This window comes from Acanthaster planci, linkage group LG06 (assembly GCF_054643075.1).
Source record: "Acanthaster planci isolate LZ-2023a linkage group LG06, COTS_SCS, whole genome shotgun sequence".
Classification (NCBI taxonomy): domain Eukaryota; kingdom Metazoa; phylum Echinodermata; class Asteroidea; order Valvatida; family Acanthasteridae; genus Acanthaster; species Acanthaster planci.
In genome coordinates this window covers 12918959-12935389 of record NC_141782.1, presented here as the reverse complement: position 1 = coordinate 12935389, position 16431 = coordinate 12918959, and the positions used below count along the sequence as shown (strand labels likewise).

Below are 16431 nucleotides of genomic sequence, written 5' to 3'. Positions count from 1 at the left end.
GTTGATGCAAGGGCGGATTGCTATCTCGTGACGTGAGTTGCGTGTAGCGCAGCCCTGACAATAAGCCCCGTAGACTTGCCAAAGTCCCCGATTCGACACTGGATGCCCACAATTAGTTGTGGTATTCGCTGCTCTGGGCGAAGTCCGGTCATGCATAATCACAGTCTCCCCGTCAATAGCGCCCTCTACTGGTGTATTGGTTTTGTGTGTTGATGAATAAACCATCCGCTTATTAATTGTTGTATATAAGTCAGGTGTCCAGATAACGTCATTAAGTTTCGACCAATCAAATTAGCCATCATCTCGACGAAGACCATCTTTCTTGGGGGACGTATACTTCGATCCCAACGGACTCGTCCCTAGCCGCTCAGGGACTCCCCGGTGTGCTGTCCGGACGCGCCGCGCCTCGAGGAGGAGGGCGCCCTTGCCTTCGTCGGAGGGGCGCGGCGTCACACTAACATATCCCTGATAGCAAACGCAAGGCGATAAAAGTATCCACATATCACCAAATACGGTCATAATTTTCTTTTCCAATGGGCCAACTTGGCAGACATGTGCTGACAGGTCATGGCTGTTTGGGTTGTGACTGGTGTTACTGTACTTCTGCACCAGATAATGAAACTTAGAGAGGCGACTTGGTGGATGTATTAGCTACCATAAAACAGTCATTCAGGTTCAGGAATGACCGGGAACTGACCTGGAGACAAAATCACCACATGGAGTATTGGCGTTAGATTGTAGGCGTGGCTGCTCAGAGGGTCTGTTGTTATTTAACCATCGATGGCAGATTGGTGTCAAGTCTTCTTGACAATAGATTGTGATTACAAACCCCTAAAATGCACCTTTCTGCCTCGGTTAACCTTATTGTCAACTTCTGTTTCAGTTTCAAAGGGTATTTTTTACACCTTTTTGGCTTTTATGGTAATGAGATTTTCATTTTCAGGAGCAAAATTATGATGTCATCTCAGGAAGAAGCCTCAATGTTACATTGGTTTGTACACAAAAATCCTGCTCTTTTGAAGATTTTCCTGGACTCAGTTTTCTCTTCTTCGCTGATTCATTGCTGTCCATGTACATAGCAACAAGAAAATGTCAGCCCTCGCTCAGAAATGTTTTCAGTGAACAGAAACACCTATGCACTGAACCATGTCTTCCCTAGATGAGTCACATCAACAACGCCCTCAGTTCCATGGATAGTTATAATTGTGTAAAAAGAGTGTAAAAGAGTTCTAATACAAAGAAAAAGAGTACAAAGATACAGAAAAATTGTGTACCTTAAAAATTCATTGCAGCTACACTTTAAAGTAACTGGCGCACAGTTGAATTCAGTTATAGAGTTGATTCTGTGAATTTTTCTTCAATGTACTTTTTATGCACCTTCACACGTTTCTTCAATGTAACTATGAACACTATTATTCCATACTTGTATTTGCAGTCTTATGAAAAGTCCACTTTTGTGATTGGAAATTGTCGAAGCTATTGCCACGTTTTTTTAATTTTTTATCAGAAAAAACGCTGTTCAATTTATGTCTATTTTCCGTTCAAATTAATAAACCCAAACTTTAGCACTTGAAACCATCTCTGTGAAATGTTTGTTCGTTGACGCATTACTATTCACTTTCATGTATACTATACACTTACATGTACATAGCAAGAAATCGCAAACAAAAAAGGGGCAAAATATCCAAATTTCAGTTTGTTTTGTTTGTACACCAATCAATGCATTACGTTTTGAATTCAAACAAAAAAGGCGACAACAATTCTTATGTTCTTCAGCATTTTTCTTGGGCGCCTTCTCACCACTTACAGACGGAGGTACAGTCTAAACAAAAATTTTTCCAACAAAATTAATGAAAACAGCATTTTTTCAAACTTTGTTAGCCTTAAAAAGGACATATTTGATTGATATTTTGATTGATCAGTAGAATAAAAAGAACTGAAGGGCCATTGTCTGTGTCCGACGAATGAACACAAAAACGATTTTGAAAGAGATTGCCCCAAACTTTCATTTCCTATTTGACTTGACAAGTATTCACCGGCTACATGCAAAACTCTTGTAAGTAGAAATGACAAAAACGTGGAGATTCTTTGATTGGAATAGGCGTCCAAGCCTATTCAAAACAAACATTCCTCACTTTTTGTGTCGTATCTCCAACTTCAAACCACGGCCCTCCTTCATTGCTATCCCCTGTACAAAACTTACGACGTAAACCTGACAGTAAAAAGGCTAAATGCAAATACAAAACAAAACTTATTCACAACAATTTACATAGGCTATAACCATAAAAAGGCAAATAGGAATAAAATGGAAGGGGGTACGCATAAAAATGAACAAGACACATCAAAGAATATAATTGAAATGACAGCTGTAAATGCAACCACCGCCGAACATGAGAGACAGGAACTACTAAAGTGGCAAATCGATAAATTCTAAAAGGACACCGTTGAACATCTAAAACGGTGTACCTAACTCTTCAGCAGGGCTGGAAATAAAAGTACACTGGCTTTACTCTGACACCTCTCTGCGGTTTTTAATAGTTGTAGGGGCTAGAAAACACCCACTGAGCAATTTAAATGGCTGTAAAAAGGACAGCTTTTTTGGTACTGATACCAGGACCAACCTTTGCGGTGTAGACCGGCTAAGACTTCAAAAAAGGTCGGTTACGTAAACGCCTTGTATAGAGGTAATTCTTTGTAAAGACAAAGTCAAAATAAATAGATGTTTTCAAGCACTTCAAGCAGAAATAATAAAATATACCACGTTATTGTCTTGTAATAAAGCTACCAACGTTTCCACAATCATTATGTAATAAAGAAGTATTAAATTTGAATGATTAATTATACCTTTGTTAATCTGTAAAGAACCTAGTCTATTATAATGCAATATGCATATTTACACTTACCACGCAGCTCTGCAAATTATGATGACCATTGGACTACTGTCTTTCGCTACTGCCGGCACTCCTACCATGAAAACATGTTGCAGTGGGCGTACTAGGAAACGTTTCCAAAATTGTTAAAGTTGGTCTGTCTATAGAATACTGTATTTTCCTTGCAAAAGAACAATTACGAGACTGGGCAATAAAACGCATATTATCCTCATCCTTGTACGTATCACATCATGATATCCTGGACTAGGCTAAACTGCAGTGTGGGGACCGCTCTCCGCGTTGAGCAGAAGCACCCACTCATCCGTTGAAAAGAGCCGTGGGATATGCCTGGTGATTTTGTTGGTCGCAGCGCGACCACAACGCTTGCATTTCATAGTCGTTTGTGAACCAGCGAAGTGCAGTTCCCACCAAACGAGCCACCGTTACTAGGAAAATAATATTGGTTCTTCTCTTTGTCCGGCTGGTTCATAAATCAGACAACTCGTATTCATTGGTACAAGCGCTGAAACTATATACAGCCAATGATAGTACAGTGACGATAGAGGGAACAGCAAACTGGTATACGATATCGCTGTAATTTGTCGTTACTTTTCTTTGTGTAGATTACTTAATGACAACATTTCCACTAACGTGAATTTTACGACATCAAAATATTGTTTTCGAGCAAGACGTACGGACAACATATTAAACCAAGCCACTTGCATTTCAGGTGAGGAGAATCGTGCAAGTAATTCAAGTCAGAGGTATAAGTAAACAATCACTCGACTGGGAAGCGAAACTGAATAACAGTTTGAACTTTGTCTGCCACCCTCTCTGTGTCTCTAACGTCAAAATGAAAATCAATGGGCTTTTTAGCCCATCCATAAAATTGTAATGTGGAGCTTTTTAAAGTGGGGAGTATTTTTTAACGGACAAGAACGAACAAAGGAAATAAACATTTTGCAGAGTGCAGAGTGGATGTTTAACGTTGACACGTTAAAGGTCTCAGTGTTGCAGTTACAGTTCATTGGTGTTCCTTTTCATTCTTGCTGATTTCCGGTCACGAAGGTGATTCGAGGGAAAAAGTAGGATTGGCCTTTTCGTATACCAGATTACATTCACTCGATATCGATGTGAATGGTCATGCTGTCCGCCCGTCCAACCGTTCCATCTGTTGAGGAAAGTGCAAAGGTCAATTAGGAAAGCATTACATTGAAGCTTTTAAAAAAGTCATATAAAACGATAAGAAGTGGATATCGCACATTATTCAAAAACATCTGTTCGTACCATCCGAAAGCAGATTATGCCACTTCACCGTGCTGCTGGTTGTGCTGTAGAGTATCTTAGGGTTAGGATGCGCTGGCGAAGGTTTCTCCCATTCACATGGCCCAGCTTGAGACTGTGAATCGGTCACAACCAGCCATCCTGCGTCAGATTCACATATTTGGTAGTAGATGTTGATGTGGAACCGCCGTTCCCTTTACGAGCCAGTGGGGGAAAACAAGTAATCATCACTCGTAGTATTTAGGTGAGAGAAATGCTATACCTCCAGCAACCACCACTCTCGCGATACCAGCCCCAATTACCGCGACCGCGACGGGTAACTAAATCAAAATCACCACACAACAAACACTAAGCAACAATTAACAACAAAACTAAATGCTTACAGTCCAGTTCCACCCTCAAGGCTAAAGATTTGACCATAACCACCCTCAAACAGCGCCGTCGTGAGATCTGCCCAGGGAGACTCTATCAAGTGAGGCTTGTTAAACCAGTTCTTGATGTCCGACCCAGTCCCGTTGAACACCAGCTTGACAGCCACCCCTGTGCTGTTATGCAAGGAAAGCTTGACCTATTGAATTAAAGGAACAAAGCAATGAGGTCTTAAGCTTGTTAGAATCTTTTGTGCACGTATGATGTTTTTCGTCACATTTTGTGTCACCTCTTAATATATCTTAGCCTAAGTGAAGTTCTCTCATTTATGAATCATCCCTCTAATGAGTCTGGCTTCGACTAATACTAGTTGCACTGACACTCGCATAACCTAGATTAGGTATCGTTCTTACGGTTGTGCCTCTGCTAGCGCTAGTGCTGCCAATAATGCTGATGTAAATGGTAGTGACGTTTGGCTTAACGGAACTGGGTTCACGCCTTCTAGCACTTAAACTAACGTTAGGCCTTCTGGTAGTCCTACCGGTACAGGCCAAGGCCCACCGTCGCTGATGTCTCATGGCGGTAATGCATCCATCACTCTGTCAAGAGCGTTGAGTAAACTGTTTGCGGTCTCCTCAGTTATCATGATGAAATTGTCTTTCTATCGATAACTAAACTCGCCAAAAATAACAAGCTATGACTTCTTTGACAGGCTGGCTTGGAACGCGCGCTGTCATAGCGTCAATAATTGCCGCCCTCAACGTTCACTCCTACGTATAGCTGTTTATTTTTGTCCTTCGATCATTTGGATCTGTCCTTTGATGGATTAGTTTTGTCCAGTGATGTTTCCTTGAGTTGTTGTTTTTGATTGTTGAGGTTTCAATTTTTTGTCTCCCAAAAGCTGTTGCGCAAGGCAGGATTTAGAGCTCTGCTCATTTTTCTGTTCTTCGTTTTTAATTTACCTTTTCCATTTTATCGATGTCCTTTGTTTATGCAATTTTTTTGTTTTAAAATCTAGAGCTTTGTTTTTCGTTTGGAAATGTGTTTTCAATTAAACGCATACAGTATTTTAGTGAGTCAGACAGGTAAGTTGGTTAGGTCGGTCGGTTGGTCGTTCATTCAGTCAGTCGGGTCAGGTCAATTCAGGTCAGGTCAGGTCGGTCAGTCAGTCAGTCCACAAATTAGGCTAACATAGCATAGGGAGTTTTGCTTATAGGCGCCGGCCGCAAGGCAGCAGGGGCAAGTTCCATGGTAAAGGCAGGTTCTTGTATTATACAAGAACCCATTACCTGTCTGACATGTAGCTGCCCGTTGCGCCATGCTCGGTGGAGGTCATTATCCCGGCAACTCCCACTGATCTCCACGCTGGGGTCCCAGCTCTCGCTGGTCCACATATCGTACAGTTTTGCTCCAGTTCCTGCTACGCCTTTAAACACCAGCCGCCATTCAGAGTCTGTGAAAGAAAGAGATTTCTTCTGTTAAGTTTATGAAAAAAATAAAAAACCTGTCAGTATTGCATGGCACATAACTGCGTCATTACACAACGTCAGTTTTAGCGTACACTAATTCAACAATTGCCGGTCTTAAACGACCGCCAAGTTGAAACCGGCAAAGACTGAGCCTTTAGTTAAGTTGAATTTTTAATCACTTTAATGCAAGAAATGCATCTGCAGCGGGACTCGTACTTGGGGAAACTGAGCTCTCAAACATGACAGTAATTGCGGCCTGTTAATTTCGGGTCCTGGAATTTTGAGATGTGCTCACTTCTGTTCAGTAGTCTCCAGTTTGATCATAACAGCCGAGGTTTATGTGAAAATGGTACATGTACAAGGTTAGCAAATGTAAATGTAGGGCTGGCTTTGGAGAGTACAACCAAATAATGAATGATGCTCTCTGTGTCTGGTATTGCCACATATACGTGACATGGATTACATCTTGTCATTTCCATTATTTTAGATGATGCAATCATAGCTCATCTTACCACATCAAGCTTTCCCAAACAAATGTTTCAATATTAGCTTTGAAAATGATTGTGTCATACTTTCTTAAGAATCGGTGAATGTTGATCTTGCCAAAGTGAACAGAGATGCATCGAATAGCGTGAACAAGGCAGATAACTTCAGCTACATTTGTGATGAAGTGACTTTTGCATCACAACAGCATAGTATGCAACAAATCACCTATATTGTGGCTGCAACATCTGAGATCAGGACGAGAGTTGGGTCCCATTTTTTCCTAGACAGCTGCGCCAAAAATGTATGCATGTACAATGCACATATACATTTTCCATTGACGCGGTTGACGCCTTGAAATTCAAGTGATTGCAACTACACAATACGTCAGATTGAGTTGAAGTTTCCTATCTATACAGACAGACAGCCTTTAAAAATATTTGTCAAGTCTTTAAAAAATAAAATCAAGGACAGCTGAGTTCTTGGGGGCGGAATCATCCCCCGCGGCTGTGGGATAGTTTAAGACCGGCTGTTAGAAGCTAATGACTAAAAGAAACACGCTGAGAAGTAGAGGGTAGACACGATAATGAGGAGTCAACTATAAACTGATGCGTAGCAAGTGTGAGGCGACATAATATCGAGTGAAACAACCACAAACACGTGAAAATGCCGAGGTTTATTCATGAATATAAAATGCAAAACAAGCATCTTCGAAACACTAGCCAATAAGCAATTTTAATTATCATATTTAAATCCAGTGCATCAACAGCCACAATAAATATTACCTTTTATTTCCAACGCAGAACACCTTTAAAAGATTGTTGACCCAAAGTATTGAGAAAGATCATTTCTTCGAAGGTGCAAAAGTCCGAATGTTGAATAATGATTAGTGGAAAAGATTCAAAATTTAAAATGAACAGAAAGGTTAGTTCTACGGTCCAACAGTTCATTAATCTGAAAAGCATCCAAGGTGCAATACCTTGAATTTACAAATTAGGCTGAACACGACCATGCACTGTTACCAGTATCATTGACAGCAATTACACAATCATGCATGGTTTATAAGGGAGAAATTAACGTTGCTTTAGGAATTTTTCATTTATTCCCATTAGGGGTTGACTCTCCTGTGAATCAACAGCAAGTGTATTTGGGCGTGACGAGACCCTAAAGTGCTTCAGCAAAGACGTATGGATGAAGGGCTTTAGACGTTAATAATTGTTTCATGTGATGGTGCACGCGACCATCGGGAAAGCGCAGTAAGTACGCTTGATGCAGCGCCTTCTATGGTGTACTATTTACGACAAACATTTCTCTCTCCATTTAGCCTTTCTCCAGGCGACGCAACCAGACGACGCGCTGGCACGACGGCTCCCTTGCGTCGTGCCGTCGGGTCGAACCGTCGCCTTCTTGCCATTCGATCAGTTGTACACACACGACGCGTCGCGTCGTGCGTCGCGTCGTGCCGTCGCCTGTCGCGTCGTGCTGTCTTCGGTTCTTTCATTGTTGCATTTTTTTCTGCCTAAACGTCACCCCTTCCATCGCCTGTCGCGTCGTGCGTCACGCCTGAAGCACGACGCGACGCACGACGCGACGCACGACGCGACGTGTGCTGTCGCCCTTTACTTCATGGCGTTTAAATTTGTAGAGGGCGCCTTTACTTTTTCTTTCATTTTCGTCCACCTTTCTTGCAAAGTATATGCTATTCGCTCTTTGGTGCTGATTTTTCATTGTTTTTATCTCAGCGATTCATTTATTCGGATTAATTTCTGTCATATTTTATTGAAAAAAATGATAAAAGAGCAAAAGAAAATCCGAATATGTAGGAACTACTCTCTCAAAATAAGTGGAAACCAGCAGCTCAGAATTCGTCACTCCTTAATTTCCTAGCCAATGATTTCTTTTGCTTTCTCTCATTTCCGTCCACCGAGCTTGCAAAATACATGCCCTGAGCCGCAGGCGTTGATTTTTTTTTGGGGGGGGTTTCATCCATTCATCAAAAGATTTAGTTTTTGTCACATTTTATCGAAAAAAAATGAAAACGAGCAAGAAAAAAATCTGCGTATGTAAGTGCTCTCACATAATAAGTGTAAACCCAGAATTTGTCACTTTTTAATTCACCCGGCTGATCCTTGTTCGAATGTCCGTCCAATTGTTTTTAAGACCGTTGATGAAGTTCCCATTTGTGGTAGATTTATAACCTTATAAATATTTCTCTGTGGTCTGTGCCAGCAGTTTCCAAGTAGTTCTCCCACTCCTCCAGAAATTTTGTCTACAATTGTACTACCGCAGGTTTGACCGTGGATTTAGGTAGTTACTACCCAGCCTGCTCTATATTATTACCCTCAGAATATTCAGTCTTCCTTCAGTATAGTCTTCCTCGTTAACTTCATCAGCACCACACTTTCAATGATATTAGTCCTTGTTTCTTAAACAATGTAGATCCTACTACCACTGTGACGGGGTCTTTTCTTTCTCTCTGTTTGGCCTCGCGCTTAATTTCTCATCAGATCCGCATGTTTTTTTTTGCAAGTATGTAATAATAGTTGATGTATTGTATCTTAGAATGGATTTACAATAATTATTAGAAAAATCAGAATTAGAGAGAGAATCAAGGCCTGGTACCTGTGGCATGTACTGTGCAAGCACGGGCCGGGGGAAGAAAATGAAAGAAAAGAGTAAAGGCGCCCTCTATAAACGCCATGAAGTAAAGGGCGACAGCACACAACGCGTCGCGTCGTGCGTCGTGTTGAGCGTCGCGTCGTGCTTCAGGCGACGCGATGCACGACACGACGTATGACGGGACACCTGACAGCACGATGCGACGGACGACGGAAGGGGCGACGTTTAGGCAGAAAAAATGCAACAGGGAAAGGACCTAAGACAGTGCGACGCGACGGGCGATGGGCGACGGCACGACGCGACGCACCACGCGACGCGTCGTGTGTGTACAAACGAAATGACAAGAAGGCGAGGGAGCCGTCGTGCTGTTGCGTCGTCTGTTTGTCGTTAATAGTACACCATAGTTTCCTTCCTACATGCTGGTTTTGAGAGCATGCTAATTAGCTATGACCTTTATGCACTGTATTTCGTATGCTTCTTATGCGTATCATTCCGACGCACGGGTTGTGACTCATAATGCGTACGTACCACCTATAAATATGGGTTTCAAGTTTTGCATAAACAACTCGAGAATTTAACTCGTCCACATATTTGCAAACCTCTCTCAGATAGGCTTTCAGTGAGCAGATTTTGGTTTCAGCATTTTAATACAAAAACTTGTAAAGTGAAACTGTCTTCCTGGTTGGTATAACAGCAGCAGTTTTCAAGAGTTTTTTTTTTAAATGTGAGCTTTTTAATAAATTTAACTGAAGGATGTCAAAATAAATATAAAGATGTAAGGAAGACAAAGTCGTCGCTTATCGAGCAAGTTTGAAGCAACTAATCTTTTATTGCACTACTCGACCGTCAAGAGCCAATGATTTATATTCAAGCAGAAGTCTTCTTTCTGTCCACAAGCCAGGCGTGGCGCGTTTCCATTTTTACATCACTGTGACCAGAAAGGAAATTAACATCTCTATATTAGTATTGAAAAAAATACAAAATAGTTTTTTTAAATACATTATCTAGGTTTATAGGTTTCCAGGCCGTCAATGTTGCTACAGCATCAATATATCATAGTCGTGCAAAAACTGAATAGCATTTTAATACGAAAAGGCTTTAGTTTACTAAACGATCAATCTGTTACTACTTGTTCAATATCGCGCTTTTCTGTTCGGAACAAAAGCGCAAAAATACATTCAAATCCGCCCTAATATTGCAGGGAGTATCGTTCTTCATGAAAATGCAATGCAAATTGTAATTTGAAATATGTCCAGTGGAATGCAAACAGTCCTTTGTGTGTTTGGAAAAATAAACAAACAACTCAACAAAAAATCAGCAATAATAATTTGACCATAAGTAGGAGCTGGCTAAAGAAATGAGAAAGGGATAGATAACTCTGGGTGGAGTAAGGAGCGGGGAAAGGGAGCTATAGCATTGTTTGAAAGTTTATATTATTCACAATGAAATGGCAGTTTGCAGGAAACACAGCATGAATAGGTTTTAACCTCTTGATTAGACTCCATTAAGACGATATATATAAATGTATAATGTAATATATAATGTAATATAAATATATATGATATAATATGTATGATGTATTTCGCTGATCATCTTTGTCAGAAGGTGAGGGCCAATAAGGCTTTTGCCATATATAATCGCTTGTATGGTTGAGGATTTATAATTATAATTTCCTGACTGATGGGCCTATTTGTGTTGTGTGCCGTCATTTGTCACAAGGAGAAATGGTTACGCAAGCCAGATTAGCCCCGTATAATTGGTACTTACTTAGTATAGACCTTTCATACATGACCAAATCCTATATCAGGAGTCTAAAGGGGTACCCGGTTTAGTTCACTTTAGTCTTCACTTTTAACGGTGGCCCAGAATGGACTTTACCAAATGTGATGATATCCAATGTAATGAATTTATTCACTGTTACCAAGACTTAGTCTTGTGAATACGTCTGCAAAACGATGAATATTTTCATGACCAGTTGTCAAATTCACAACGGTATTTTTTCAGTAACTTGAAGAGTACACTTACCAAATGGGAAATAGGTGGCATCATTACATTACATTACATTACTTGAAGAATCCTTAATTAGTTGCATGGCATGGTCCAACTTATATCTGCTGTCCCATGATATTATACCGTTGAACCCTTTTGCCTTTTACGACTGAATATTTTTTTGACGAGTCCATATTTATACCTGACGTCGTGAAGTATTTTGCAAGACACAAAATTATTAAGTCGTCCCAATACATTCAAGACTAGTCATAAATAATTTGCCACTTCGCAAAATAAATTCTAACGCATTATGTCTCTTCAGGGCCACCACAGACCTACCCTCCCCCCCCCAAAAAAACAGACACTGAACACTTTGCATCATTTTATTTAAGCCCTTGCGCATCCAAAAGGAAGTTTTGTTCCCAATTTGTTTGCGCTAACGGGCCCTCCTCCGTGGCCAGAAACACATACCAATGGTAGAAATAAAAAGGGAATGCCTAATAGTCTGTTTCAGTTTGCATCGGAAGAGCAAGTTGAGCTCTTTTATCTGATATAATCCTCGTGGAAATGGACGTACACTGTCGCTTCCTATATGCAGCTTTTATAAAATTGATTTATTTATGTACTGGTAATATGGTTTAAAAGGCCTGGTTTCTCTAAACCTTCTATGACTTCTTGCTTATTTTGGTGGGCTTGAGGTAACACTGTATATTTACACGTTTTCCGTTTATCAAGCCCTGGTTTCAGCCCAAAGTTCAGTTTCATGAGTTTATTACCTTATAAAGATGAAAACATCGCTCTAAGCTAACAGGTGCAACTCCAATGTTTGTTTCGGTAGGCAGAGCAAATGCAACACGAATATACAATGAGCATTTTGAAATAAGACCACTTTGTCGGGGCACCACGAGAGCTTACCTTTTGTGCTGCCAAAACGCAAAGCTTCGTGATCGTTGCCATGGCGACTCAGGACCGAAGCAAGGTTGCATCCAGTCATCTGGGAATAAAAGGCAAGTGCATAAAAGAATTATGTTCAGTAATAGAAGGAATGACAACGTGTGCATGAAATATGAAATTGAGAACACCCCATTAATTTCGGGGTTGTAGCGTCTCAAGCGTGAAGCTGATTTGGCAATCAATACACCTGTTCCATTCAGATAAATATTTGTGAATGTATTTAACCAACAATGAACTTCAGCTTCAATAAGAGATTACACCCATGTCCAATTATCCCACTTTTTGCGACCAATATAAAAACATAGTTTTAATGGCCATTGTAAAACGGAGAATATAACTTTTTATAAATCCAGGCTCATACTAATTATATGCATACATTTTTTTCTTCCTTTGCTTGTATTTCTCAAAGTGTCTAAAAATCGTAATTGCTCCAAACATCCCTTGAAAAATGCACCTCTATGTTTCAGTTAACCGTACTTTGAGTTTAGCTGTATGAATTTGGGCGCCGTTTGAAGGTTTTATGCTAATGACAATTTCCATATTCTTGAGAAAAGCTTTATCATCCTGGGGGGAACATCAATGATGCATGGTACACAACTTCTTCGTTAGGCAAACGGTGAAAGGCAAGAACCCCCGATTTTTTTAACTAGCAAAAATTGGGTTTACACATTGAACAGAAAAGCATAGGAAACTAAACAACATATTTCCTGATTGACATTACGCTAAACAGCACCCTCTGGTGTCCAAAAAGATTTGACAATGTTTTTTTATTTTTATAAATAAGCTTTTCAACAAACTCAGCCCCGAAACGGATATCCTCAAATATTCAAGGAGCGTTTGAAGATGTGCACGAATTATTATTTATTATTTTAATTCATTGCATGGCTTCCTTTGATCATTAGGAACAACTCCGCCATGTTTGGCGTTACATAACGTAGTGCGATGTTCCCTGTAATGCCAACCAAAACCTTATCCCTAACAGCACTAATCATTGTTGGAATTGTGATAACCTGATGTTCACACTACCACCCTTTATGGTGTTCACTTTTTTCTTCCTTTGAGGGATTCAGTCTAGATTTTCCCAGCCAATTTCACCCCCTCCGGCTCCAAAATCATTTTGAAGGTCCTCTTTATACATAAGCTTTTTACCTTCAGAAAGTGCCGTTCTGTTTTCTTATCTGAGCAGCTTTTCAATATACATTCGCAACACTCCCCGCGCTGTGTACGAACACTCACCGTGCTGCGTAATGTGGCCTTAATAGTACACCAAAGCATAGTATTTCATATAACTCTGAACTCTCTAACTTTGGAAAAAGACTGATTATACGCAAAACGGAATGCAAAACATAATTAAACTCCTATCTGCTTTAGTGAATCGTTTTATGATTGCACATTCGTCAGTATGAATTTTGATTTAAACTTAATACTGATTAGTAAACAATGAAGTATCGAATGGCCATGAACAAAATATAATGATTCAAATGCCCACCCATGCACAAAGCCGAAACTGAGTGCGATGAATGTCAAAAGCGATCCCAGTACGAAAGAAATTGCAAATGTGCACAAAACGGAACGCATGCTGATGAAATGAGGATGATTTCTTGCTGAAATTTGTAGGGGAAAATACAAACCAAAAGGATCTTGCGGTACCCCGTGTTAATCGGGGAAAGGATTGTGCCTTTGCGGAAGAACAGACCGAATCACGAGTGAAGAAACTGAACTGACCTGAGTGAAGGTATAGATGGACCCCGACGCCTTGACCATGTGACTTTCGGACACGCTCAGGTGCGACAAGATGCTCAACTCGCAGACTTTGCTCTGCCACCAGTAGTTGGCCGATGAGCAATTGGCTGATTCCAGGCAAGCAACGCGGCACAGCTTATGCGTCCTGGTATGGATCGAGGAGACATTCCAACCCACCAGGGCGGTGTCCACGACGCTGCACCAAGGCGTCAGGGCCGACCCTATCCAAGCTGCGAACCCCGCTAGAAAAGCACAGACAAGGAGCAAGGGGCCGCCCGTTCTGTTAATTGTTGACAGTCCCATCGTGACAGTCAACGTAAAGTATATAGCGATGCTGGAGAAGTACACGTTATTATCGTCTAAAGGCGAACGATATCAGTGCCAGCGAAACCATCAACCACTGCACACGTTTAGCGTTTGTATTTCTGACGGCAGTTTCGATTGATGTGCGAAAATCAAAGGCATTTATTGCATTCGTTCGATGGTATTATTTGCCAAAATGACAGAGGTGAACTATCATTGCGACGGCTTGAGAATTGCCAATTTCCTTCATTGTTCCCTATGCATTTTATTGTGGCAATGCACAGTCACCTATTAAGGCGCCTTTCCAATGTACGTCAGCACTTGCGTCAAGCTTTGGGCATCCGTCTGAATCGCTCTCGGGGGGATTTTGACGGTCGAACGCAACACACACGTCTTCTATGTCAATGGTGTAGATTTTTGTGTCGGTGAAAGTGAAATGCATAAACGCATAGTGTATGCAACGCACCAAGGGCAGTTTGATGGGAAATGTTGATGCATATTCACAAATACCTCGGACGGTCTCCTTTATCTACAACGTGCAACTTGACTGTGTATATTTTGATAACGCCTGGTGGGAAGTGGTAATGCCCGCTGCGTAAATCACGCTGGTACCTGCATTCAAGCCAGTTTACTCGATTCTGATTGGTCAAGAGTATGTGTGTACGTGGCTCACCACGCACGCGCAAATTGGACAATTTGCTTAAGGAATATTCTATAAAAATAGATGGGGGTGTTCTGGAAAATGAAAGTAAAATTCCAGAACAAAATCGCTGGAAATCCATTATATACTGACTTCTTTTGACTCTCTGATTAAAAAATCGTATATAAATGGGAATAAATATGTGCTTGGAGATTGAACTCTGATAATGCCCTCACCTGCAGCTCGTTTAAGACCAGCCATGCATATATTTATTCCCCCAATAAAGCATGTTAAAGCGCGGTAATCGCATCGTGGAACCTTAGGCTCACGCGTGTCTGCAGTCTTACCCGTTCACCTGTTCCAGTGGTTACGCCATAGCAGTTACCTGCATGGACTCACCAAACAAATTTTAAAAACCTGCAAGCGCGGATCCTGGGAGTGGAGTAAGGGGTCCACCCTAAACTTGTCATGGGGGGCTCCGTCTCTTTGTGTAGGGTAAAGGACAAAACAAAGCAATTAAATACCTTCACTAACGCCGAAAAAGTGCTCTCCCGGTACGAACAAATTTTCTTACCCTCCCCCCCGCCAACAAATCTTGGATCTGCCCTGACGTACGTCTTTTTGCCGAAGTGTCTAGTTAACGTACTCAAGCACTACGGGCTGATGGGAGAGCTCCCCCGCCCTCGAAGTTTAATTGTTTCTCCTGGCACCCCACCCTAGTTGAAAGGCGCACAGCCTATAAATGCACAATTCACAGTTAATTTGTTTTCAAGGCCCCCTTGAAACAATGTGCATGTGCTTCCACTGTATGCCCCTGAGAAATTTTCCCCTTACTTACGCTTCCTATTTTTCCCATTTTTTATGGGAAAACTAGCATCTTCCTGGGAGAGGGTCTTTTTACTGATAGGAAACGTCGCTTCAGGATGCTGTAACAGAATTTTATGAATGATTTTTATATGTCTTTGTCCTTCCCAAATATTGCGTGCCATAGCCAATGTATTAGTCAAGCTGCCAAACAGTCGTGTCTCTCTTGACTGAGCAGGTGTATTGTTGTTACTGAAAAATGAAAAAAATAAACTCATTTTCTGAAGAAATGTTCTGAGATAGATACCTTGAACATGTGAACAATTTTGGAGGTATGTTACAAGCATTACACTGCACACTTTTCCATTTGCATAATTTCTTTGGCAAGGATACAACATCAACAATGTATGCACTTATGAAAGAAACGCGTAACGGAAGGTGGCCACTCGGACATACAGGCTAGTTCTCCGCGCCTATACGATACGATGACGCGAAGTATGGGTAATTCACACTGAATAAGCCACCGAACGCGAACCTGTTCTTGATTACACGTATTCAAAATATGTGTATGCCATTTTATCAGACCGTGGATTCCTGTAAAGCACTCTTATGTGGACCGCTGCAGGGAGACATACCTTTACAGAGTCAATGTTCTTGTGATAACCTTGAAATGAAGGCTATGATCCCAGGATTAGGGTTTTTTGGACTTGGCGCCATTGTCGTACACTCATGGGACAGGAAAACGCTTCTCAATTGACGTTTTCACTACTTACCTTGAAGTTACTTCAATCTGGAAGCGTTTTCCTCGTGTCCCACGAGGGCACGACAATGGCGCTAAGTACACAAAAATATTTCGAGGAAATGAAATCAACATTTCGAGGGAACGAAATAACATATTTCGAGG

At 41.1% G+C, this 16431-nt stretch overlaps 1 protein-coding gene across 1 annotated transcript; it reads right to left on the bottom strand.

Annotated features, from left to right (window-relative positions):
• Positions 1–2200: 2200 nt before the first annotated feature.
• On the bottom strand, positions 2201–14607 carry LOC110974695 (uncharacterized). Its single transcript, XM_022226484.2, has 6 exons — positions 13763–14607; positions 11999–12077; positions 5813–5976; positions 4538–4722; positions 4158–4348; positions 2201–4041 (listed from the first exon to the last, which is right to left on the bottom strand). Exons 1-6 carry the CDS (start codon positions 14081–14083, stop codon positions 3989–3991), a joined length of 993 nt encoding a protein of 330 aa, XP_022082176.2. The 5' UTR covers positions 14084–14607; the 3' UTR covers positions 2201–3988.
• Between the last annotated feature and the right edge of the window lie 1824 nt (positions 14608–16431).

Coding starts and splice junctions, on each gene's coding strand:
- LOC110974695 (XM_022226484.2), bottom strand. CDS start 14,083: ATGGGACTGTCAACAATTAACAGAACGGGCGGCCCCTTGCTCCTTGTC. Junction 5,977..11,998: donor GCGTTTTGGCAGCACAAAAG/GTAAGCTCTCGT, acceptor TTTCTTTCACAG/ACTCTGAATGGCGGCTGGTG. Junction 4,042..4,157: donor GCATAATCTGCTTTCGGATG/GTACGAACAGAT, acceptor TTTCCTCAACAG/ATGGAACGGTTGGACGGGCG.